Source organism: Salminus brasiliensis, chromosome 7 (assembly GCF_030463535.1).
Source record: "Salminus brasiliensis chromosome 7, fSalBra1.hap2, whole genome shotgun sequence".
In the NCBI taxonomy this organism is placed as follows: domain Eukaryota; kingdom Metazoa; phylum Chordata; class Actinopteri; order Characiformes; family Bryconidae; genus Salminus; species Salminus brasiliensis.
In genome coordinates, this window is record NC_132884.1 from 20695674 (window position 1) to 20722675 (window position 27002).

The 27002-nt window shown below is 41.6% G+C and overlaps 1 protein-coding gene and 3 non-coding genes across 5 annotated transcripts; 1 reads left to right on the top strand and 3 right to left on the bottom strand.

The window, feature by feature from the left end:
- Positions 1 to 1143: 1143 nt before the first annotated feature.
- trnag-ucc (transfer RNA glycine (anticodon UCC)) lies at positions 1144 to 1215 on the bottom strand. The gene has a single exon. It is a non-coding gene; the product is annotated as a tRNA-Gly (tRNA).
- A 320-nt stretch (positions 1216 to 1535) lies between these two features.
- trnap-ugg (transfer RNA proline (anticodon UGG)) lies at positions 1536 to 1607 on the bottom strand. Its single transcript has one exon. It is a non-coding gene; the product is annotated as a tRNA-Pro (tRNA).
- Positions 1608 to 4696: 3089 nt separating this feature from the next.
- On the top strand, positions 4697 to 4770 carry trnai-aau (transfer RNA isoleucine (anticodon AAU)). The gene has a single exon. It is a non-coding gene; the product is annotated as a tRNA-Ile (tRNA).
- Positions 4771 to 5150: 380 nt separating this feature from the next.
- hdlbpa (high density lipoprotein binding protein a) lies at positions 5151 to 19845 on the bottom strand. 2 transcript variants are annotated; one of them, XM_072684064.1, is made up of 28 exons: positions 19769 to 19845; positions 18014 to 18085; positions 16310 to 16424; positions 16018 to 16184; positions 14868 to 15083; positions 13838 to 14044; positions 13377 to 13592; positions 13009 to 13215; positions 12559 to 12666; positions 12352 to 12456; positions 12155 to 12233; positions 11923 to 12062; positions 11656 to 11760; positions 11431 to 11544; positions 11206 to 11292; positions 10961 to 11092; positions 10632 to 10850; positions 10042 to 10263; positions 8650 to 8868; positions 8402 to 8540; positions 8043 to 8191; positions 7865 to 7969; positions 7591 to 7725; positions 7330 to 7473; positions 7032 to 7211; positions 6821 to 6937; positions 6536 to 6676; positions 5151 to 6435 (listed from the first exon to the last, which is right to left on the bottom strand). In XM_072684064.1, the coding sequence occupies exons 3-28, from the start codon at positions 16383 to 16385 to the stop codon at positions 6343 to 6345; spliced, it is 3822 nt and encodes a 1273-aa protein (XP_072540165.1). In that variant the 5' UTR covers positions 16386 to 16424; positions 18014 to 18085; positions 19769 to 19845; the 3' UTR covers positions 5151 to 6342. The 2 variants fall into 2 exon arrangements, with proteins under 2 accessions (XP_072540165.1, XP_072540166.1); XM_072684065.1 differs by lacking the exon at positions 19769 to 19845 and adding an exon at positions 19257 to 19362.
- Between the last annotated feature and the right edge of the window lie 7157 nt (positions 19846 to 27002).

Sequence of the window (27002 nt, forward strand, 5' to 3'; positions counted from 1 at the left end):
GTCAGCACAACGGTCTTTATAAAGCGTTTTAAAGGGTACAGACCCAATTAGGTTGCATTAATAGTCGCATTAATTCGTTTTCCCCCCGATTTCACACCTCTGAAACGTTTAAACGAGCACTTTTCAGTAAGAGTCATGAACCCCCCAAAAAACTACATTACCCATCACACATTGCGTGCACTATGCAGAAGGCGGGGCATGCAGGGACGCGAGCTGCTGGGGTGTTACACGATCAGGGGAGACTGTGTGTGTTTTGGGAGTATTTCAGAAGGAAGCATTTCTCCGTTGTCAGACAGATACCTCAAGGCCGGAGTCGAGTTAGTCCAGATGAAGAAAGGATATGAGCATTCCTCAGTTTGAGCTCCAGAGTGACCGTGTGTTGGTCTCCTGAAACGAGGACACAGGGTACACACAGGCGTCAGCCATGGTTAGGAGGTTGTGGCGGGGGGGGGGGGGGGGTCGAGCAGGCATAGTTGTAGGTCTGTGGTGTGTGTTGGGGTGCAGCTATATTAATGAACATCAATACATAAACATGATCACTTTCCCCAAGACTAATAAATAGACCTAATGCCTGGTCTGTCATGGTGTAAGGCCGGGGTGTATGCTGTGTGTAATACCCAAACCTGGTTAGTAGTTCATTTTTAGTTGAGGTAATTGTGATTAGTTTTTTTTTAGTTCTTTGTCTGAGCTACACTGCGGTTGATGGCAAATGACTACAGTTATGCCCCACTGTCAGATCTGATTAGACATCGAAATCTCATCCAAATGCTCGTCTTTTTTGTAAGGTAATGCACAAGGCCATCGCTACGTATCATGGCTGCTTGACCTTTAGGAGGTACAACTTGCTATGCTATGTTTTCCTTCCAAAAGGAGATGAACAAATGAACAAACATTACTGAAGCTCTTTTTTAATTATTTTACAGATTTCCAGGTAAAACGGCTCATTTGCTCACACTTCTGTATGCATGTCTCATTGCATTCGTACAGAATTCAACCTTGTACCTTTTGCAAACACCAACTACTGCTGTTTGTAATTTGGCCCAGAGATCAAGTTGGAGATTTTTCGATTTGATTAAATTTTTGCATTAATAAATCTCATCGTATAAATCCTAACAAACTCTCGTTTGTGTGAAAAAAGTGTGTTGCGTTGGCCGGGAATCGAACCCGGGTCAACTGCTTGGAAGGCAGCTATGCTAACCACTATACCACCAACGCGTGCTGTGTGAGGCACGCGGGGCGGCAAAAGGCGACCGAACACAGTGTAGAGGGTCTCACAGATCCGTATAGTACAGCAGATTATGTCTAAATCCTGGGCTGTTGCATGGGTTCAATGTCTTTTTAAGATTTTTTTTTACCCCAGTTCATGCAGCGTTATTCATTTTTGCTACGTTAAGACACATTTTCATTGTGTTGAAAAGATCGTCGCTGCCGTTTATACTGAGTCATCTCAGCTAAATAAATGTGATGATAATGTGCTGAGCCCGTTCTGGTGGGTATTTACCTGTAGTAGTAGTATAAGAAGGGCAAAAGAATTTGGGCTCGTCCGGGATTTGAACCCGGGACCTCTCGCACCCAAAGCGAGAATCATACCCCTAGACCAACGAGCCATACGCAGAAAACTCACACATAGCTTTAAGAGGCTCTTAGCTCCTGCCAGTCCAGCAAAATAAACTACCAATTCATTTACCTTCTGTTTGATTTGGCTCGTAAACTGGTAATACGATGTAAAACCGCGTACTGAACTATCCTGAAACACACAGCCGGGATGTTAATGATATTACTGTTAAAACACCGCGTTAAAACACAGTGTCTGTGATCTACCTTCGCTAGACTCATACTGGGAAAATGAGGAGCCGACGTCTTACAAGCTTATCGACTGTGGACAAGCTTGTGTTCGCACTTTGGTTTCCCATTCAGTGTGAAGAGGAACTCTTCTCTCGGCTAAAAGTCGTGTCTTGCACAAAGTCTGCAGATTTACCAGAAGAAAATATTCTAGATGTGCGGTTCGAGGTCAATGATGTATTAATGTTCTGCTGTGGTCCTAGACATGGACCCCAGACATCTGATGTCGTGTCGTTATTCTGTGGTCGTCACCGCGCCCATAGTGGGAAGAAAACATAATGTTGCTTCCGAAACTTTGTCTTTTGAACTTTACTGGACCCTCTGAACTATGGGGTCATCAAAGATGCTGAAGACTGAAGAGCTGACACCATAAAGCGCTGAGATGACATCATACAGTACTGAGCTGACATCATAAAGCACTGAGATGACATGATAAAAGCTGTGCTGGCATTATACAGTACTGAGTTGACACCATAAAGCACTGAGATGACATCATAAAAAACGGTGCTGGCATTATACAGTACTAAGCTGACATCATAAAGTACTGAGCTGACATCATAAAAAACAGCTGGTATTATACAGTACTGAGCTGACATCATAAAGCACTGAGATGACATGATAAAAAACTGTGCTGGCATTATACAGTACTGAGTTGACATCATAAAGCACTGAGATGACATGATAAAAAACTGTGCTGGCATTATACAGTACTGAGTTGACACCATAAAGCACTGAGATGACATCATAAAAAACGGTGCTGGCATTATACAGTACTGAGCTGACATCATAAAAAACTGTGCTGGCATTATACAGTACTGAGTTGACACCATAAAGCACTGAGATGACATCATAAAAAACGGTGCTGGCATTATACAGTACTAAGCTGACATCATAAAGTACTGAGCTGACATCATAAAAAACAGCTGGTATTATACAGTACTGAGCTGACATCATAAAGCACTGAGATGGCATCATAAAAACAGCTGGCATTATACAGTACTGAGCTGACATCATAAAGCACTGAGATGACATGATAAAAAAAACTGTGCTGGCATTATACAGTACTGAGCTGACATCATAAAGCACTGAGATGACATCATAAAAAACAGCTGGTATTATACAGTACTGAGCTGACATCATAAAGCACTGAGATGGCATCATAAAAACAGCTGGCATTTTACAGTACTGAGCTGACATCATAAAGCACTGAGATGGCATCATAAAAAACTGTGCTGGCATTATACAGTACTAAGCTGACATCATAAAGCACTGAGCTGACATCATAAAAAAACTGCTGGCATTATACAGTACTGAGCTGACATCATAAAGCACTGAGATAGCATCATAAAAAACTGTGCTGGCATTATACAGTACTAAGCTGACATCATAAAGCACTGAGCTGACATCATAAAAAAACTGCTGGCATTATACAGTACTAAGCTGACATCATAAATCACTGAGCTGACATCATAAAAAAAACTGCTGGCATTATACAGTACTAAGCTGACATCATAAATCACTGAGCTGACATCATAAAAAAAACTGCTGGCATTATACAGTACTGAGTTGACACCATAAAGCACCGAGATTACATCATAAAAATGGTGCTGGCATTATACAGTACTGAGCTGACATCATAAAGCACTGAGCTGACATCATAAAAAAACTGCTGGCATTATACAGTACTGAGCTGACATCATGAAGCACTGAGATGACATCATAAAAAAACTGCTGGCATTATACAGTACTGAGCTGACATCATGAAGCACTGAGATGACATCATAAAAAAACTGCTGGCATTATACAGTACTGAGCTGACACCATACAAAAAATGAGCTGAATTTACAGTATTGTGCTGATAACATTAATCACTGAGCTGATGTCTGAAGACCTGGAGGGGGTCTAGAGAAACAGTGGACGTTTAACAGCAGCTATTTTTAAATATTGGCATGATACATTAAACTCCCTCCCTCACACACACACACACATACACGGTCCAACACTTTAGGCCTTACTGGAAGCCCCAATCAGAACTTCCGTACCTCCCAGTGTTCTTGAAATATGGTCACTCTAGTAACTTTAAAACAATGATTAATGATGTAAGACACAGATTTTACTGCTTAGTGTTCAATAACCTCACATTTTACAGAGGTAGGCAGTGTATCGTTAGCCTACAGTGCTCACCTGAAGGGGACCAGGCTCTCGCTGAACCGCTGAGTTTCCGTTGACTGTAGCGCTAATTGCACTCACGCGCTGCAGCAGAGAGCAGTAGCTGCTGCTGGGCTGCGTCGAGCGCCAGTCCAACCACATGAGCTCAGCCTGGGGTTCCGAAAGCTGTCCTGTAGAACAAGCTGCACACGAAGCAGCACTTCAGGGGGGTTGATCATTGTTTTATCCCGCTGAATCAAACGTATTAGCTAGAACAAAAATGTGAAAAGGTGTGAGTCCCCCGAACTGACCGCATTTTAATTTCGTACTCTAGGCTTCGTAGTAGCAGTAGCTAGCTAGCCAGTAACTGCTAGTTGTTTTAGCTACCTGCTAGTCTATCCGTTATCGTCAAAATATTAGCTAGCTTGGTTATTGGTGAACGATTTACATTTGATCTGCATGAGGAAAATACAAAAAGAAAAAAAAAATGCATGAAGAAATTTTAAAAAGAAGGTAGAGATATTAACTAGAGTAATTACTTTTATTTTTAACATGGCCTTGTTCTTTATTATGTTGGTTTCCATCGATCTGTTTTGAAGAATTTCATCTTCTGGTCGTAAAGTAGAGATAATGTGAATTATTTGAGATTGTCATGAAATGGGCCATACTTTCCCTTGATAACTAGTCACATCCAGAGTGACGACATGGCCGGTTAGCTCAGTTGGTTAGAGCGTGGTGCTAATAACGCCAAGGTCGCGGGTTCGATCCCCGTACGGGCCAGCAACATTTTTCTGATTTAGACTATTTTACAGATCATTTTCAAGCACTCTTGAACGTTAGTTTTTGGGAGGCACTAACGTGCATATTTTTCCACTTGTCTTCAACCCAACCCTCCCGGCTCTCCCATTTCTCTCTCTTCTGGCTCATCAGCCAATGATCAAGCCCCTCCAACACATGGAAAACCATAATTAACAGAAGATGCCTTTGAGGCCACATAGACTAGAAACGGTATTTTGATTTAGAAAGTTGAAAGTAACAGCACTATTAAAGTCTAAGTTTGATTTAGCAAAATATGGCTTGACAAAATCCCACACACCACAAACTACTACACATACCTAATGCAATAATGGTCTCTAGATAAAAGAAGGACAAGGCAAGAATCAGGTTTTCCATTTTTATTTAGGTTTTTTTGGACAATAATTTCCAGTGTTATCCATATCATTTCTCTTTTCTTGTACTCGTGTTTGCATAATTCTTATAAGGCTATCAATAGGGCCATTGCTATGGTTTCAGACCAACCTGCATAGCAACTGGAAGACAAAAAGGGGGCTAAAACACTGACCCATTAGCAAGGATGAGCAACACGACATTACTGGACACTTAATTGGCACAAAACGGTATGTTCCTTTTCCCTTCCAAACATGATCAGGTTTTCCAATAAACTAAGATTTTTTTAGAATATCAAAAAAGGAAGAGAATGGAAGTACAGAAGCGGTTTAGTGTGGATTGAAGAGACTGCGGTCCCGAGACTACGGTTTAAAACGGAGGACTACATATTCTTGGGATTTCCAAAAGCAACTGGCAGTTTGGGTATAAATCTGTAGTGAACAAGTCCCCTCAATAGTTCCTAAGGCTGTGCTCAACACTGATTTCCTGCCCAGTGCCACATACATTACAGAGAGAAGAGACAGGACAAGGGGGAAGACCACTGAAATGACTGCAACAAGATCACATCGTTACCTTAGGGGAAGGGGACATGTAATTAAAAAGGGTGGAAAAAAAAACCCATTTCCTTTGGGTGAGTGACTTCAATCAGAAGCATCTTTTAGAGGTATACAGTATATATAGCTTTTCCCCCACCCCACTGCAAAGGCAACTAAGAAACAGAGCAGCTTGATCAACCCAGAAAACTTGTGTTCAGTCAACAGTTTTGTACTTTGTCGCTGAACCTGGGTAGTTACAGACCTGAAGCACTGCCAAGAGTGTTCCTATTTTATGTGATTGTCTGAATGCAAACAAGTTGAATCAGACAAAGTTTCCAAACAGTTGGGCAAAACTACAGAGGCAGACTAGGTTAAAGACACCAAACCAAATAGAAAAAAAAAAAACTATGAAATGTCTGTCTTCATGCTCATAAAACCACTGTGTGGAGGAACTGGAGGAAACCTAGGTAATTTTGATAGTTATCCACACCCATCTGCAGCAGATTTAGATTTTTTTTTTGGTAGGGGAATGTTTGGGGAGGGTGGTGTAATATCAGGGTTGGGATCACTGGTCAGTTCACATCCAAAAGAATACGGCAGGGGAGAGAAGAGGATCAAGATAGAAGAGAACCATCAACCACAAGCCATTTCAGAAACGCTTAGGTCCCCATGGTGAAGCCTTTGCAGCAGCCACAGGTGCACCAAAGCTAGGGAAATCCTCAGAGCTGCTCATATCTGGAGCCTTTAAAAGAAAAATCAACAGGATGATGAGAAACAAGCCAACTATAGCAAAACTGTTATTTTTGATCTGTTCAGTTATAAGAAAATTGTTTTGGGCTCACCTTATCACTTCCAGTAGCCCAAGGTGCCTCCCTCACCACAAAGCCCTTAGACGGGCCACGTGGTTCCTCAGAGCTGGCTGACGCATGACCAGAGGGTTTCATGTATGCCATCTTTGACTCATTTTCCACCACATCTGCCAGCTGGAAAACACAGGGGGAAGAAGGGAAACCATTCATTAGTCCAATTTAGCAATCTCAACTCTAGCAGCATTCAACATCTTACACTGAAATTCAATCACTAACAGTTAAACATAGTATGCTGGACATAAAAGCAAGTTTACTTACGTATTCCTCCTCCAAGTTGAGGAGGTGGTCAATGGCTTCATCTACCATTTCTGGGCGACCAGTCACAGTCACCAAGTTGGGATCCGCAGCTCCACTCTGAGGGAACCTCAGATCAACCTGGGCAAAGAATAACATGACTGGGTGCTAAACCGTGTCCAAGCTCATGGCCAGGAGGACCCACTAAGACCTCGAGACTTGAACAAGAACTTACTTTAAACTCGTCCATGATCTTGCGGATACCCTTGCCACGAGCACCAATGATGCGAGCATGAACCCGGCTGTCCAAAGTAATGTCCTCAGAGATCATCTCCTCCAGCTCATCCACAATAGCTTGGATGGCATCACGTGCTGCCATAGCATTCTGCTCATAGCCTGTTATGGTGATCTGGTCCTTAACACAAACGTTACAAAAGGTGATTAAACCAAAGCACCAGAAATTGGTAATTTTAAAACAAGGGTTAATTAACCAGCCCCTTAAAACAAACCACATTGCCAGATGTTAAAATTACCTGATTCTCATCATTCTTTTCGGGGAACTGAATGTTGACGTCATGTTCAGTACGGATCTGGGTAATAATAGCACCCTTGCGACCAATGATCTTGGGGTGATACTTTGGATCCACAGTGATGGTCAACTTGAAACTCCTGAGAGCCTGTTGAGAATTTAGAAACCAGAAATGCAATAAATAAAACATGTTTCTAGGGGAAATAAAAAAATAAAAAAATAAATAAAAAAAAAAAGGCCTAAGCCCTGGCTGTACCACACTTACCCGATCCTCCTGTTCAGCCTGCAGCTCTTTGACGCGCTCAAGAAGGCCCTCTTTAGCACGGTCCAGATGAGTAGAAAGGCCTGTAATGGAGATTATGTCGGACTGGAGGTCAGGAGCAGGCACTTGAATATTGACCTAGAAGAAAAATAAGCAAACCGATCAGTGGCCGACATTAAACTGCAGTATTCCCAATCACGTTCACAAGGCTGTCGATTCTCACACTGTAAATGTTTTACATAAAATACCACAAGACAGTGACACATTCAAGACTGACCTCAAACTCATCCATCATTTTGCGGATACCACTTCCTTTCTGCCCAATGATGTAGCGATGGAGCTCAAAAGGCACTTCCACTTCGATGGTCACAGGAACCAGAGCCTGCAGAATAGGAAGCACATGAGCTTCTGCCAAAATAAACATGGTCAAGAAAAAATTTTTTTTAGAATGGTACCTTCAGTGCTTCCACAGCAGCCTCACATCTCTCTTTACGACCAGAGAGCACAATCACGTCACATTTCTTTGGGGCTGCAGGGTCGACTGGCTCCTTTACATCACCATTAGCCTCTCCGTTCTCCTGCACTGGGGCCTCAGCTGGTGCAGCTAAAACAAACCATTTTTAACATTGAATATTGGTTTAGTTTAAAAGCTCTCTAGAAGACAACAACTAGGGGTCAGATGTCCAGCAGTTGTACAATTGACCAATCAATAGTTGCTACCAAATATTTTACAGGTTGCACCTTAAAGTCTTAAACTTCAAAACCTCAGATGCCAGGCTGCAGTCAACCACAATGAGAAACTGAAGGCATTTACCTTGCTGGTCCTCACGCTCTGGGAACTTTATCTGCACGTTGTGATCTCTTGTGATCTGCTGAATGCGAGCACCCTTGGGTCCCATAATAGAACGGTGGAACTTCTGGGGAATCACACACTCCATGGTCACCTGAGCATCCTGTAGGAAAATGTGGGGGGGGGGGGGATTTGGGTTACACAGATTAAGTGTAAGCCTTTCGAAAGATGTGTGAAGGGTATGGATGAGAACAGGTCAGTCCTTAACCTACCAGATCCTCAATGATCTCCAGCATGCGTTTTTTGGCAGCCTCCACACAGTCTTTGGCTCCCTTTAGTGTGACCCTGTCGCTCTGAGAGCCAGTGCGTGGAAAGCTAACCATGACTCCGCCATACTCATCAGCAAGGTCCCTCAGAACCTGGCCACGACGTGCCACAAAGTAGCGGTGGTGTTTGGGATCTACACTCATGATGTCCTCCACCACATTATCCTAAAAGGAACACAAAGTTAGTTAGTTATTCTTTATAATTATAGACTAACAAATTGACGGAAAAGATTAAACACCTAAGAACTCCATTTTCATATAAATGGAAGTGAAATAGCTCTGGACGGCAATAATATTACCACAGGACGAGACAGTTCAGCACCCAAAGGTTTGTATGGTCACATGATCATAATTACAATTTATTTTCTTTACATAGCAGACCTCCAACAACTCATTTTTTTTATTTTTGCTTCTAAACTTCAGTTTCTATCAGAAAGTGTGTTTTGCAAGTCCCTGTTTAATATCTACTAGGGATGCACTGATCCTACTTTCTGTTCCGATATCAATACAGATACATACATTTTGTGCATCAGCGGATACCCGATATAGATCCAATTCCACTGTTGAATTAATAAATCAGATATCTCACCATGTGGGAGAGACTTACGGCAGCAGGATAAACCCTTCAGTTCTCCTTATATGGAAGACCAGTTGTGGCGGTCCTCCCTTACAATCATGGATGTAGGTTTTTCTGATCCTAAGTTATTAAGCCTAGAATACCGTCGATGCTGGAATCCAATTCAGTGAATGTACCCGATCCAGCCAATTTTGTCAGTATCGGGACCGATATCTGATCAGTGCATCCCTAATATTTACTGGAGCATATCGGATACTTGCGTTCAGAGACTAAATGCAGCATGTAGCACTGGCCAAAAACCTTTTCTTGCCAAAAAAATTAGCAAATTATTACAATCAACTCAGCTTAGTGAAAAACATGTCTTAGTCAAGAGAAAGAAAATGGACAATCTGTTTAAAAAAAAAAAAAAAAAACAACATCACCTCAGTGCAGAGTCAGCTTCCTTTACTATATTAGCCACTTAAGAATTTCAGCTACCTGTGCTATTGTCATCTAGTAAGGTGACGGATCTGAGTTAGAAACACTGCCTAGCCAAATGGGAGCCACAAGGTCTGCATTTCCCCACTACTAGATATCCGAGCTACTGCAAACAAGAGTTTAAACAGCAGGACTACTGTCTAGCCTGCTCAAGGAGTCTCAGCAATTAACAAACAAGGTAAAACAAAAGCCAGCGAGTCCAATAATGGACACATTGCAAAGAAGCATGAATGAAAAAAGTGTTACATTATAAATGTCTGTTCCCCTGCAAAAAGTGACCATACCAAGCTCTTGATAAGTGCCTCCAGCTCTTTTTGTGCTTCTGCCACAGACTCCTCTGTACCGATGACCGTGATCAACTCCTGGTCCTTGTCTTCAGCTGTGGGGAAGATGATCCTGGCACCAGTGCTGTCACGCACCTTCCGGATGTTTGCACCTCCTTTCCCAATAAGAAACTTGTGATACTCAGGCTTGGCACGAAGTTCAGCTGTGTGGCTTTTCGTTTGCTACAAAATAATAAATTAGTGGATCAATAAATGAAATCATGAAGCAACATTTAAGGCAGGTTCATAACGCTGCGTAGATCTACAAACATAGCAAAATATAGGCTCAGTTATGCAGACACCTCCAGAATCTCAACTACACATTGTGCACATCTGTGCGTCAAATAAATACTGACTAGCTATCAAGTAGTCAGGCCACAGAACATAAAAAAGCACTTATAAAAAAGGGCTGCACTTTTCTTCATGTACACATTCATATGGATCATCACTGAAACATCACCAACCAGGGATGTTTGAAGTATTAACAGGGTTTAAATTGCCATAGCTAAGTGAATACAGCAGAGGGATGGAAAAACTGCAGTGATATCTACCTTCTCCTCAGCCAGAGAGAGCAGCTGTTTCTTGGCTTTTTCCACCTCTTCAGCTGGGCCTCTGATTGTCACAGCATCAATGCCAGATCCCTCAGTGGGGAAATGAATGTGCACCCCACCACACTCCTCCATGATGGAACGCACAAAGCGACCCTTGGATCCAATCAGGGAGTTGTGCAGCTTTGAAGGTATAGAAACCTCCACCTCTGTAATATTTGCCTATTTAAAAAAAAAAAGTGGGACAATTTATAAAAGCAAGTATCTGATGTAAAAATAAACAAAAACAAATATATTCAGGACTGCTACCGATAGAGCCATGAAATACTTACAAGCTCCTTCTGAATAGCCAAAATTCTGTTTCGTGCTGCCTCACAGTTCACCTTCTTCCCAGTAATAATGATCATCTCAGAGTTGCTGTTCTCAGCAGGCAGGTCAATCTTAGTGTTTGTCTCTTCACGAATCTGGTAGGGATGGGGAGAATTATTTATTTCAGATTCCTAAGTCACAGTGACTGAAGTGGAAGGTGGCTGTAATAAATATCTTAATTCTTCACTTCTGAGGACAGTAAACTCACCTTCTTAATATTTGCTCCTCCTTTACCAATAATGTTCTTGTGGAATTGCTTGAAGATGGGGACTGAAACTGAAAAGCTGTTCTCCACCTAAGGTGGGGACAAATATGTTTAAGTCATTTGTGCAGACCCCTTGACTTCATAATTAGCAAGGACACCCAACACCACATCTGCCTTTAGACAACCAGCAAGCTAAAACCAGAAATCAGGTATCGATAATCTGTTTACCATTTCAGCCACCATCTTCTGCATGAATTTTGTGCATTTCTCCACTTCATTCCGAGGTCCACGCAGTTGTACAATATCACTCTTTTGCGCAGGGTCAGGAAAATTAATGATTACCTGTGGGCAGAAATAAGAAAAGAAAACGTCACTTTAGCAACATCAGCTTGCATAGGCACACACACACACAAACGCGACAAAGGTGCCAAGAATTTTAATTCCCAGACTCACTTCAGGAAACTTGTCCCGAATCTCCTTAATTTTCTCCCCTTTTTGCCCAATGATGGCTCGGTGAAAACGCTGTTCGATGATCATGTCCTTTGTACGCTCGTTCTCCTGCAGAACACAGTAAGCATTAAAAGGACTTTGACTCACCTGTTGCCAAGCAACCTCAGTCCAGATCCCTAAAGATTTCTCAGCAGTCCTCATGTTTGTGTTGTACAGCAGGCAACACACATGCAAACTGCATGAAGATTAGAGGACATGATAGTTTCTCACCATGCGTGACGCCAGCTCCAGCAGTTCCTTCTTGGCCTCCTGCACGCCCTGGGGGTCGCCTTCGATACGGATCAGGTTGCTCTTCTCGTTGTCAGGTGGAATGCGAACAGAGACTTTGTACTGGTCCTTAATGCGGTTGACTAGTAGGAGACAGCAATGGAAAGTTTACTAAATATAACATTGTCTTATTGTTCAGCATTTTTCCAGAAATAGTTCAATAGTCGATACTAACTGTTGGCACCGCCTTTTCCAATCAAATGCCTGTGGAACTTGGGGTCCACACTGATCTCTGCATAATCCATACGGCTAACCTACAAAAACAAAATTCATTGTTTGTAGTCAGCAATTGTGTTAATGGACAAAAGGACAGCCACAGCATTACCCACACCACCCCACCAAAGTTAGCAAGCAATCAGTATCAATTTTTACCAGGTCAGTGACAATGGCTTCAATCTGACTCTGCACCATCTGCACATCTTTGGTGGGTCCTTCCAGGGTGATTTTATCCTCCCCCTCAGTAAACTCAATGTGCACCTGTAAGGAAACAAGTGTTTGAATTCAGGAAATTCACAGAATCCATCCATTAATAATAAAACTGAGCCAAGTACTAATATCAGTGGTTCGTGTCTGGCTTACCTTGGGCATCTGCTGCGTGATCTTTGCCAGATTTTGTCCCTTCTTGCCAATAATGAAGCGATGAAGCCAAGAAGGAGCCGAGACCGAGGACACATTGTAGCTGTTGGCCTGGTACACAGAGACAGGGAGAAAGTGCAGCATTTTTATAGCATTCCACAAAAAGACTGTTAGACTCTCTGGATACACCATAACCAGGTCCAAAAAAATCCACCATTCTAGTCATCAATACAGTTGTGAATACCTCCATTTAAGCACATAATGATGCCTTCCTGCATCTTTTCTACATAAAACTTGAACATGGCTTTCAAGAACAGCATGGGTGCAAAGTCTCATCATAGTAACACTGCTGCAGCAACATTACCTCTCAATCAAGAAAAATTCACAACACTTTCAGCAAAAATATTAAAGCTTGCAACACACTAAGGAATTTACAAAGGGAGGCTGGTTTACCTTGGCGTACACTTCAGTGAGCGCCTGGCCAAGTCGGTCTGGCTCCCCACGTAGGATGACTGTCTCTGAGCTGCTGTCAGGGGGTGGGATCTCGACCGAGACGCCAGTCCTGTCCAGAATCTCCTGCAGGGTGTTACCCTTAGGCCCAATCACATACTTGTGCTGAGATTTCTTCACCTCCACTGCAATAGTGGTGGCATTCCTCTTCTGAAATAAGGAGAGCAAGATTTATTTTTAGATCTAAAAAAGGTACCCCAGGTCAAACAGATCAAAAGAGCAATCACCCTGAGACACTGACTGCAATTAAATTTCAGAATTACGAAATGCAGTGGTCAGCATTAGCTAAAAATCCTAGACAGAGTACTTACCTTCTCTTCAAAAACCTTTTTGATCATGGCCACGGCTAGGGCAACCTGCTCTTTCTCCCCAGTGATAACGATCTCCGTTTTGTTAATACTGGGCGGCGGGACGTTGATGCGGGCTCCTGTCTCCTGCATCATCTCCCCCACCAGCTTGTTGTAAGCTCCAGTAATAAATGGGTGGTACACTTTATCGATGTTCACTCTCTCCACTGCACGTTTATCCTGCAACAAGACACCTCATTATTGCACAAAGCTGCAACATGATCAGGATTAAAACACATGAGGGGGGGGAAAAAGGCATGGATGGGGTGCTTGCCGCAGAGATACAATAAACATGATCTAAAACTAGGTAAAACATGAGATTTTGAATTCTCTGAAATGCAAAGTACATCTCTGAAGACAAACCCATTTGATTTTTAATTAGTGCCAATCTAAAAGGTGAATGCAAGACAAGCCCAGTTCTGTACCTGCTCAGCAGAGATGAGCAAGATTTCATGCTTGGCCTTCTCCAGGCCCTCCTTAGTTCCAGAGATCTTGATGTGATTGCTGGGGTCATCGGGTCTTGGGATCTGGATCTTGGTGGCAGTCTTGAGCTCAAGCTCCTGCAGCTTCTCCCCGTTTTTGCCAATGACAAAGCGATGATGTTCCTTGGGGATGGCCACAGTAGCTGAAGCCTAGAGTGTATCAGCAAAAAGGACACATTAGGAACGACGCAGGTGTATTAAGAAGAGATGCATTTTCATAGAAATTTCTCAGCGCCACACACATACACCTTGTGATGCCCTTGTTCTCCAATCGGTCATGCTTTTCAAGGCATGAAAAGTCTTCAATTGAAACCGAGAAAGCTTTTTTTTTTTTTTACTGAAGTATCATAGTCAGTTTGACATCTCATAGGATAAAAGTTGTTTAATAGCTTTTTCAGCAGAGAGCGATTATTGCAATCAACTATGGCTCAGAGCCAATGTGTCCCAATTATTTTTTTCAAAAGCCCTACTGAAGGTCAGGCTAAGGGTAATGTTCACACGAGTGCTTTTCACTGAAAAGCATCTTTTCTCTCCATAGAAATATTCACTTAGATATTTGTTCAGTGCTAAAATCACAAAAGCTGACTTGTGTCACCTCCCCCAGACAATGTACATCGGGATGTCAAAGGCAGCAACTCAACAGCAACCTTTTAAATGGAATTCTACCACTTAAAATAAAATTAAAATAATTATATAATTATAAAAATAATTTAATTTAAAATAATTTAATCATAAAATAATAATTAAAATAAAACACTAACAAAGGCACGTAGGCAGAAATAAAACTCTGTGGCAAAACTACCGATTGGCTCAGAGTTCTTTTCACGTTTAAAATAAATAAAGCTTGGCTAACCCTGAATATTAGACAGTGTGTAACATGGCCCATTCCCTCAAACACGATCCCTCTGCAGCACCAATAAGTGCTAATCAGTTGTAAATAACTTGCCAAGACTCTAAAAACAAAAATACTAACCTGAGTCTGCAGTCGGGACACAATCTCCTTACGGGCCTTCATTACAGCATCCAGTTTCCCAGACACCATAATGGAAAGGCCCTGGTCCTTAGCCATGGAGAGTTCGAGGTGGGCTCCAGTCTTGTGCATGATGTCAACACAGACCTTAGCCTGATCTCCTTCTCCAAACTGGTTCATGTCCTTGTACTTGCGCTCCTCCAGAGGCACATGGAAAACCTGGTAGAACAGCAGGGTTGTGAAATCAGCTGTGCAAATTTAAAAAGGCTGAGGGATATACAAGAGGCATGAAAACGTGACAAATTTGGCAGCATAGCTTGCTCTGGGCTTCTCAAACAAAAAATGCTAATACTTCTAATCAGCTTCTAATAATTTACTATTAATTCTCATCAGCAAAACATGGCAAAATCACAATCAGTGATCCAAAGTCTAGGTTTCACCAAGCTGTGTTGAACATTCAGTTCTATAGAAAATATTTGCAGTTAGCAATCCAATCACACATTGACTTCGTGAGGCTAAAATTTTAGGTTTGGTCTGTATAAAACGGCATGATCATTCAAAAAACTTGGGCTAGTGTTTCATAACTAATCTCTTGCTGTGGCAACCTTTCCACATTTGAAATGGGACATGTTCATTAAATTAAAGGCCTCATGTCTGTACAGTGTGTAGCTAAAGACAACTTCAATACAAAATACTTTGTTCACTAGCTCTCTGGTCTGTTTGCACACTGGGCCCAGGCTTGGTAAGTAGGAAACAAAGAGGCTCAGACTGAGAAACAACACTATTCCAGCCAATCAGCAACAGGGGGCGTTCATGCTCATGCACAGGATGGGGAAGGGGAGTGGCAGGGGCAAAGACATGTAAACATTGGTGAGGCCTGTTGATGTTTGATACTTGAGAACATTGAACGGCATGAAAAGGGATGAAATCTGTTTCCTAGGTGAGAGACTATTTTTTGCTGCTTCACATAAATGGGTCAGTATCATTTTGTCTAGTTTGTGACAATCACAACTGGGCTGCTTAGCAGTAGCAATATTTGTAGCAACAGTTTGCTACACTTATGAATTTGGGGGCCAAGCCTGTGAAGGGGGGGGTCGCTTTTTGCCATCCTTTTCCTTAATTATGAAATTACTAGTGGCAACCCCATCCATACCTGGGTGATGATTGAGGATTTAAGTGGCCTGATTTTTGAGGTCCAGGCATTTCCAGTCTCCTGGGGCCCCTCAGGGGTGACGGCCTTCTCAGGCAGAGGGGGGAAGGCATCCTTGTAGGTGGGGAGGTTTTCCTCATCTACTGCATCAGTGGACCCTGCCACAGCAGCTGCAAGTCAAGATCAGAAAGAGATAAGAGATCACATCTGCATCAGGACCATCATCATGTAGTGGTCATGTATTGGGCTTCAGATGCCAGCCCATAGGCTTGGACAGGTCCATCCTGTTTCTCACCTCCAACCTGCTCTGGCAGAAGGCCACTGCGGTGCTCGTTAAAGCTTTCTTGCGTAAGTACAGCGACTGAGCTCATGGTCGAAATCCCACGCTTACACGGAGTCCGAGTGTGCCACTGCAAGAGAAAACGTTCACATGATCACTAGAGGACAAGATATACTAGAAAAGAAGAAAATCTTTCAAGCAAAAAAAGAAAAAAAAAAAAGCTCTACACAATTTTCTAATTGGACTAACTAACTGTTATTTCAGTGGAGTATAACATAACTGTAAACAATGCTATCAGTAGGAGGATAATTGAAGGATTAATGTAATCTATACATTTGCATGGGGAGTATTTACAGATACAAGACAAGCTTGAACATTCAAAGCCCACACTCCAAAAAGGAGGACGAATTCACCCTGACATGAAGGACAAAGCTGGCCGTCTGTCACCTCAGCGAAGGGCTAATTCTAAGCCCAGGAGCTAGTTGAATGAGCTCTAAAGCTAAGAGGATTTCCCCCATAACCCTTATTTGCTACAGTATATGTAGGTGGGGCAGCAGCCAGGGAACATGTGCAGCACCTCTACTTTACCATGTTTAAACAAACATCTCCGAATTTCATACGTCAACAAACCAGGCAGTTATACAAAGCGCGACTGTATAATGGGAAACAGACGTCTCCGCTGCAAAATGTCTTGCTGGCACACTAAGGTAAAGAAACAGCTTGCATACGTTCACTGCAATAACTTCCACAAGGACACAATCAGACCATTTTTACATTTTCACCCTTCTTTACGACCCAGAAGAATCGAGATCCGAAACTTGCGTAACAAGTCAACTGACTTCAGAGCCCTGGAGCTCATCAGGCCCAAGATTCTGACAAAGCAGGGCGTTTGCAAGGCAAATATTTTAGCAAGTTTGTTCTGACGCATGCTGCCACCCCTGGTGCTAGAGCTCCGAGTCCTTGCATGGAACAGAGCCGTTTTAGCTTCTAAAAAAGACGCCCTTCTGGGGGCCTCTTCCTCTGAAGGCCTCCTGAAGACTCAAACCCACAGGCAGAGTACTGTGTACAGTGAACACTCCTTTAGTCCCTTAAGCCAGATCAAGCCCTCTACATGCTTTCCACACCAATCTCCACATTGAGTGCATAAACATAAAATGGACAACTTTTACAGATCAAGCTGTTTAGCGCTTTCCGTCATTTCTCCCTTTAGTCCAGTCATAGCTAGTTCACAACAGAAGGGTTTAACACCACATATCAAAAGCAACAGATTCTCTGATTGCCCAGCCCCCAGTCATACAGTATTGTTGGAACGGTCAAGTATCACAAAACAAACTAAAACCGTGAAACTAACATGAAACCAGAGTTATTCAAATAACAGGTTCGTGAACAACAAGCCCCCAGTCAGCATTCTCTGACAGCTGCAAGAACCTCCGCAACAGCAGACAGCAAGTGGTGGAGATAAGATTCTGCAACAAATCCCAGATGTAGTGAACCACAAGCGAGAAAGTGTTAGTCAAACCAACCAATCTATGTAAATATTTGCGTTTAAAAATCATAGAAAAACCATAATAGCTCTTATTACTCCAAGATATGTTTAATATACACTACAGGCTGCCCACAGACGGTTTTGCAGAGACCAAGTGTACAAACGGAGAAAACATGCAAGAGTTCACTCAGCAAATTAAAATGCTGACAGCAAGTTGAGCACTATGATCTTACCAGCTAAATGGTCAGTTACCAGATAATCCGTCCTGTAAAGCTGCCCGTTCTTGTCAGCCTGCCAGCTTTTGCCTGAAATATAAAAGTAAATTAGTCTCCAATAAAGTCATTTGACAGATTAGATACATCATACCTCACATGAAACGTTCTCAACATCCTTTTCCCCTCTTTGGCAGTCTGGCCCATCAGGGCCAAACCACATAAGATAACCTACAGCAATTGAGGGAATACCGTCGAAAGGCCTGGACAGGTAATAGAGTATTTGACTGAATTACCCCTGTTTGTTAATCATCACCATGATATGATCACATTCATCGTCATAAGTTACTTTGTCTTAACCAATAATAGGCAATAATAGATAATGTCCTTAGCAGACAACACACAAAATCAGTCGTGTAAACACAAATCTATGCATTTTTGTATTGTATATGTAAATGAGCTACACCCTCATCTGACAACCCTGTTATTTAGCTAATTAGGTCACACTAAGGACCCGCTCGTGCTCCACAGCTGTTCTACAGCTGAGTAGGGGACGATATATAGCCACAGATGTAGATTATATAGCTAGAGTTTGTATACAGAACGTGAAAAATGGTGTAGATTGAAAACGGACACATATTAAATGGTAGATGGAGATGTTTTTAGCTAGAAAGTTTAACTAAGTCAAACTGTGGCATACAGTCATTACTCTGAACCGGATGGCTTACGTGGCGGGTATGAGAAGGTGTTTCAAATGGGAAAACTGGCATAAATGAGTCGTGAAACAGCGCAAAATAGCTCCCAGACACGAAACAAACCCGATCACACCTTCAGGGAGGATCGTTATAGCCGTGACTAGTAGAGATCAATAAGGCGATGAGCTGGCCTTTCCTCAGCTAACGTGGCCGTGTCTGGAAACTGCGCAGAACCGCGAGACGAACCAGCCAGGTTGGGTTTAACACGTTTACATTTTAGCCCTTTAACCGTGCGCATTTCTCCTAGAAGTGGAAGCAATCACGTTGTTAAATGACTAGTTCGCGAATATATGAGCACCCACTGCTCAAAAAGCGGCCCAAAACCAAAAACTTTCCCCGCTGACTGATTGTGTCCAAGTGCTACGTCAACTACCAACGAGCTAGTGCTAGCTAACTAGCGATAGCTAGCCACGACATTCACATTTGCGTTCCCTGGAGCGATTTCGCAATCGCCGGGTTTCTCCTTCACACATTTTAAGCGTAATAACATGTAACGGCGACGAACATACCGTTGAGTATAAGATCTTTCGGTATTAATCAGGAAGGAAAACTTGATTTTATGGCCACCACGCTAGCCAGCTGGCTAACTCGCTGAAACTTTGACTTGCGCACGCGCGGTGGTGACACGTAGCTCCAGCAGCTTTAGCCACACGGCTAGCGACCTCGCTATTCCCAGCTAGGATTAATAAGAAACTTTCACAGGTCGAGTGCTATTTTACCGCCATAGCCACACACACAAAAAAAAACGACAACGCCTCAATCATCCCGATTGAACTGGCGTGCAGGAGCGGTCTACGGGTAACCCCTTAAAGACTCGGCGCTGCTGACAGTCTACATAAAAGTCCACGTAGGCATTTAGACTGGAGGGTGAAACGGACATGGAGTCGAGCCAGAGCTACACGTTTCTTCGAGCCATTTTTTAGAGCTTCGCTTCAACAAATGAAACAAAACCTGGCCACGATCGCAAAGACAGAACGTAAAGCTTTAAAACACAACGACTAAGAAGAAATTAGCGACTTACTTGTGTTTGTATTCCTGTCTGCCCTGGGTGGTGCAGAAGCTGGTAGTCAAACTCCACTGGCGGGGGGCAGGAGCAGTTGCCCCTCATATATATACTACGGTCCCGCCCCTTACTGACGCCACACACACACACACACACACACACACACACGAAATAAAAATGAAAAATACAAACACATAAATAAAAATAAGATCTATTAGATCTTGGAAAATTTAAATACATAAAAGTCCCTTTAGAAATGACAGAGACCATGTGTGCATGTTTTTATAAAATGTTATTATTATTATTATAAATGTTATAATAAATGTTATTTTTTTATATATAATAAACTAAGCGACTAGCTAGTTGCTTAGTTTATTATAAAAATAATAATAATAACATTTTATAAAAATATTTAAAAGCACACATGGTCTCTGTCATTTCTAAAGGGACTTTTATGTATTTAAATTTTCCAAGATCTAATAGATCTTATTTTTATTTATGTGTTTGTATTTTTCATTTTTCTTTCATTTTAATTACTTTCTCTGAATTCTGCACTGTTTGTCACTAATAACTGTTTTACTACCTTGTTATTACATGATGTTTCTAAAGGATCTGTTGTTATACTATAGGTATAGATTAAGGAGAATCAGATATACAGTATATATCTGTTATGATTACTCTGCACTTGCACTTAAAGGCCAAATGGAGCATATGCAAAGGAACATGCTGTGAAGGATCATGAAAGACTCTGGTTGACTCAGTATTGCGTAACAGTTGTGTGAGCAAAGGAAAGCAGTGGTTGTTCTGAAGTAGTCCTGACGTCTCGGTGCATGACGCAGTGTGTGTTATGTGGTATTTCAAGGAAACAAACTTGATCTTGTTTTCGTGGGCTGTGTACACTGAAGATACCCAGCTTGTGTAGTTACACTGTAATATCATTTGTTTTCAATATAATATTTTTATGTATTTTGTTGCCATTTTCAAGACAAGGTGACCACATTTACCATTAGTGTTGGACACAGATGGAATCTGGCCTCCGTCATACACACTAGTGATCAAACACCCACAGTGACAGTGAACACACATGTCCTGAGTGGTGGGCAGCCATTGCTGCAGTGCCTAAGGAACAGAGAGGGTGAAGGGCTTTGCTCAAGGGCCCAATAGTGGCAGCTTGCCGAGCCCAGGTATCAAATCCACAACCCTGTCATTAATAGCCCAGTGCTGTAACCGCTGAGCCACTACTTCCCCCACTGCCATCCAACTGCCACCACACTACCACCACACTGCAACCACTGTAACTGTAATCAATTATAGTTTCTGAGGAAATGCAGAGGAAGGGAAAAAAAATAATGACGTCAAATCTGTTATCTTTCCCTAAAACATAATGTCGTCATATTTAAGCACTAAGCTAGAAAAGAAGGCCAGCTCTTTTTTTTAAATCCTTTCAGCTGGAGCACTTTTACACATTCAGGACCAAAGTCCCTTGAATATGTGGGGTCACTTGTGTGATCTTCCTTCAGAGATCAAACACACAACACCAGTGTTCTCAGATAAACCGAGGACGTCTTGATAACATTGGCAGCTACTGATAGTGTAGTGTACCAACACAACTTTGCTCTACACAGTATAATAATAATATCTGTTTCTGTGAACCAGAAACATTCACATGATAGCGTTATCTAGCACCACAAAGATACCGTACGGCTCTTTTACCTTCACCGTATTGCAAACACTTAGGCTCACACGGCACAGGACTCCCTGGCTCAGATACATATGTAAGTCAATCACAGGGAGAGGAGACATGTGTCACTGTGACCACAATGTCTAATCTGACCCTGAAGGATTGGCTGCCATCAGGGCGGAGGTTTCTATTTAATCTAGATATGGGCAGCTTCTGTGTGGTAGTATATAGTAATGTGTTGGCAATTATACCCTGAATTTACTTATTACACCGACTTGTAGACAAGACAAGACAACCAAATTCACCATTTGTGTTGGACACAGATGGAATTTGGCCTTCGCCTCTCATACACATAGTGACAGTGAGCACTGGAGGATGGGGAGCATTAGTTAGCAACCAAAAAGTGCCTATTGCTGCAGCGCCTGGTGAGCAGGGAGTGTTAGGGGGCTTGCTCAAGGGCCCAGCAGTGGCAGCCTGCTGAGCCTGGGCATCGAACTCACAACCCTGTCATTAATAGCCAGTGCCTCAGTGTACCTCAAATGTATCTACATTCAGTGGCAAAAAGATGAAAAGATGCAGAAAAAGCAGTTTATAAGCCATAGCAGTTCTATACTTAACTGCATTCCTATACTTTAGTTAAAGTATGCATGGCTGCATGGTTAACAGCTACAGAAATAAAAGCTGTACACCACGATCGTAAACCAAAGATTACAGCCAGACAAAGCAATTCACAAGGTTTTATGTATGTCACGTTCAAAGTTCTTAAAAAGCAGTTTGCATTTTCAAGGTAGCATTTGTGGCTGATTAGCCCACTGAGGCTAACATACACCAGGGGGAGTGTATTCCAGTTGAAAAATCGGCTCCTTGTTGTCCATCATTACTGTCACTAAACTGCACAGACTGCTGACCCATCGGCATGAACAGTCAAACTCAGTGGGAGAATCAATCAAACGCTCCACTTGAGCTGGGTGGTGGCACGATTCCCAAACAGCGAAACTCACAGACGTTTGTGTTCAGTGAGAGGCCTGACAAGGCCACTAAACCAATTATACTGTGGTGCAGAAATGAATATTTTTAAACTAGTGTTTATGTTTAAACGCTGTGCGTGTTACTAAATGTCAGGGTTTTTAAAAATTTTATTCAATTAAAATTTATTTCAATGACATGTTGTTACAAGGCAGCTTTACCGAGATCCGGGTCCATGCCCCTTTTGAGCAAGCTAGTGGCAACAGTGGCAAGGAAAAACTCCCTCAGGTCAAGAGGAAGAAACCATGAGAGGAAGGAAACTCAAAAGGGGAATCCGTCCTCCTACCTCTGGTCAACACCGGATATTATATAGCGCAATAATGCGCCAAACTAGAAAAAAAATGCACCAAACTAGCAATAATGCAAAACAGGAGAAAACAACAATAAAACTAAACTGATTTAAGAAAAGAAAATGGTAAATGTGCCGTCAAGCCATACAAGATGAAAACTTGAGTGAAATGATAAAGTCCATGCAGATAAACAGTCACAAGCACAGTCATGCAGTAATAGAACCATTAAATAGAACCACTAACCACTAACCTCTAAAGGCGTGGAGTCACCCCTACAGATATGGTAGGTGTACTTAATGAAATGGCAATTCAATACAATTTGTAATCTGTAAAAAAAAAAGGTAATGTGATCATTTATTTTACAGGACATTTGAAATTGCACATTAATGGGTATCATTTTGCATTTTAAATTGACTTCATATAGGATTACATAATGAAATGCGTAACACAGTGGAACATAGTGGGGTGGGGTGGGCTGTTTATGGTATGTCTTTAAAGATGGTCTATGTTTAGTATAGTGTGAATCTCAGAAGCCTTCAAGTCTTCATGTTCTGCATAACTAATATATACTCTGCTCTAAGATTATTCTGTATTTCTCAGCAAATTCAGGAACAGTTTGTTTATAGTACAGTTACAGTACCAGTACCATACTGTTTGGTCATGGTACCAGTAACCATTTTGTACAGCTTCTGTTATCAGTGTCCCTCTGCTTTATCTCAGCAGCTTTAGTTACTATCCACTAGATGGAGCTCAGTCTTTATCAACCAGCAGGCCACTGCCTTTGTTTGTCTGTAGCCAAAACTGATGCAACACATAAATAATGATATAATGATATGATAGGCTTATTTTTACTGACTTTGGTTGTAGGGATAATTTGCTTGTAGTTTTTTTGCAGTTTTAAGACACCTTAATTTGGCTGTTTTTAATATTACCTGTCAGATTACATGCTGCATTGTTAGAGGTATGACATGGAGTATGGTTTTGCATTAAATTGTATTAAATGTGTAGCACCTCGTGGACCTGGCTTGTCAATTCGCTTCCAGCTCTGAGGAGATTATCACTTTACATTGTCTAATTCTCTGAATTCCCTAGCCTTTGCCTAACAGAGTCCATTGCTAATTAGCTGATGATGGGTTGAATCAGTTATAAATAATAAAGCAGAAAACTAAAGTCTGCAGTGCTGTGGCCCATGAGGACTGGGGTCTGACATGTGCTGTGCGTGCTTGTTTCTGACATACTTGAATTATTGCTCAGAATTTTTTAAATACAAAAGTGTTCTGCAAATTAGTTCCTTAAAAACCTGTACCAAGGCTTGCACTTCAGTTCTTCACCCTCATAATTGCAATGCTTTCATAATTAACTCATTTCATAGACCCTAAAACAGAACCCTGTGGGACTCCACAAAATATGCTAAATGGTTGGCTTACAATTCTATAATAGTAGTTTCTGAATTATGATTAATGACAGAATAATAAACCTAGGGTTCAAAGGTTAAAAGTAAAAAGGGGTCCATTACAAACTGCTCAGTATATCACATTACTTAATGCAATTGTTCTATACTTTACTTCATCTAGGCCTCTGGTCAGATTGTTAGTAGCTACAGCATGATTCCTGACTTCATATGACTACACAAGATGTGAGCAGCTTTAATAATTTTATGGATGTTATATAGGTTGTAATATGTGTGTAGTGTGACACTGGGTAATTGCTATGGCAAGGATAAAGAAGAGGGAAATCTACTTTGTTCTCTGGGCTTCAGAACATAACATACGGGTTGAAAATGCTTAAGTCTGGGGACTGGGAAAGGCTGAGAGGTGTTGACTCCAGTCTGGTGTTCATAAAAAGTCCCTTGACTTTGATTAGCAGTGTGAATGGGAGCAGTATCATCTTGAAATATGGGGTGATCCTAGCAGAACAGTGCTTACATCATAGGGTACATCTGATCCTGATCGTATTTCTTGGCTGTTATGCAACCATATAAAGCAGTTGTTGGACCTAATTGTATCCTGAAGACACCAATACCATTATAGATGCAATAGTCTGTTGTGGGTGATTCCTTGGCTTTCTCCAAATGTAAACACACCAGGATGTATCACTTTTCAGTGATAAGGATCAGTTGTTTGAATGCCAGGATGTGTGTCTGTTGGCTTTGGATATAAGTGGCTTGCAAATAGAAGCCCTGGCTCACAGGGTGCAGGTTTTGTCAAGACTGGGGCATTGTGTGGTCATTTCGATGCCATAGTTTTGAGGTGTGTGAGCCAGTCAGTGAGCTTTAAATTGCAACATACTGTTCCTATTCGCTGATAAATTGTGTCTGACACAAAATATGTCATTGTTTTTGTACTTTTCATTATTTTGTCCATGCCTGGCATTTAATTCCTCATCTTAAGAGTTTTAGAGATATAAAAGATTTAGCTTCCCTGAACTTTTATTTTGCCTCAAACCGGAAAGCTCCTGTTATGAAATATTGTGTGGTTATGTGTAATGTAATTAACTGAGATAACAGACTTAACCAATTCCAAACATTAAATTAGCACAAATGCTGGTCTATTAACAGTTGCGGTCAGACATTTAGTCAAACCAAATCAGTTTTATTTGTATAATGCTCTATCCAGCTGATATTGTCACAAAGCAGCTTTACACGAATCCAGTAATAGGACAAGAGAACAACATAACATAAACATACATATATAACATAAAGAAAAAAACATGAAACGCCTCGGGTAAGCGAGCCAAAGTTGACCGTGGCAAGTAAAAACTCCCTCAGAGCTGGAGGAAGAAATCTTGTTACTAATCAAGACTCACAGGGCAGAACCCATCCTCCTCTGGTCAAAATTGCTTATAGAGTATTGATAAAAGTCACTGTACCACCACATAAGAGTAATAATATACTAATATACTAATATAACTAATATCTTAATAGAGGTGGTATGAATAATGAAAGTATAGATGATGGTCAATGGTGGTAATAATAACAATAACCCACTTGGTGGTGCAGAAAATGTGTTCTCCAAAATGTCATTCAGCTTGCCAAGGCCAAGGTCTTGTCACTTCCTGTTAGTAATCATGATTGTCTACAGCTGGTAGCCTCTCTGTACACAGATAAAGGGGCTTGTTTGACAGCACTTATTGGTTTGACCAAGACACAGTACAATGGAAAAAATCCAAGAAACTTGGTGCGGATCTGAGAAGGATGACTGTAGATTTACACACAAGAAGAATGTCTTGTGAAGCAATTTCTAAATAGATTCCAAGATCATTCGCTCAACCAATTGTATGTAAGTAGTTAGCAAGAGGTGTAGCAACTTTGCTGTAGTCTGGAAGAAGACCAAAACTGTCAACTTCAGCTGTTAGGAAATTGGTTTTGATTGTCAGAAACAGCAAAGACACAGAAGCTCAGTGACTAATGTCACTGTCTGCAATCTGGTGAGCACTCTGCAAAAGGTTTCTTTTCAGATGAGCTAAAGGTGTTTGGAAGAGTAACGATGTGAAATTCAACTGCAAGAACACTGTACAAACTGTGAAGCATGGGGGTGGTAGCAGCATATTTTACAGCTATTTGGAACTCTTGTTTTGTGCAAAAGAATTGATGGTATAGTAATGAAGAAAGACAGTCATGAAATTATTCAGCATAACCTCATAATCATCAGCTAGATGATTAAAACTTGGACACATTTTGGGTGTCCCAAAATAATGCCCTCAAACATGTGGACTGTGCTTAAAAGTCAGGTCTGTGCCAGGAAACCAACAAATTTAATTGATTTCTGTCAGGGAAAGTGTTAAAATATTCAACCAGAATTCTGTCAGAAGCTTGTTGATGGCTCCCAAAAGTGTCTGGCCAAAGGGCAACTTGCTAAGGAACATTTACCAATCACATTTGCTTTATTCTTTTTTTTTTGACACTGTACTGCATGTATAATTCTTACCCTGTGCTGATTTCAGATAACCCGGTATGTTAGTTAATGTATGTGAAGGTAAACTCATTCTGCCCAAGAAAAACAGTTCAAATAAATCATTGAAAGTCCAATTTTGCCACATACATTCATGTCCATGACCATAATGGATTTTTACAGACTTCTGAAGAGGCTTAGGCTGTATAGCTGTTGCCAAATGGGTCACAATGGGACAAATGTAGCAGTCCTGGTGTATTTGTAATAATGCATCCTTGAGGGGAAGTCCAAGGTGGAAACACTTAGACAACAAATGTGCTCATCAGCATTAGTGGCAAACTGTGGTGTGAAAAGCCCCTTTGGCT

Excerpts from the sequence above, each read along its gene's own strand:
- hdlbpa (XM_072684064.1), bottom strand. The coding sequence starts at position 16,385 with ATGAGCTCAGTCGCTGTACTTACGCAAGAAAGCTTTAACGAGCACCGC. Across the intron at positions 13,216-13,376 it reads AAAAGGTTTTTGAAGAGAAG|AAGAGGAATGCCACCACTAT; the intron begins GTAAGTACTCTG and ends TCCTTATTTCAG. Across the intron at positions 8,869-10,041 it reads AGGCACTTATCAAGAGCTTG|GATAATGTGGTGGAGGACAT; the intron begins GTATGGTCACTT and ends TGTTCCTTTTAG.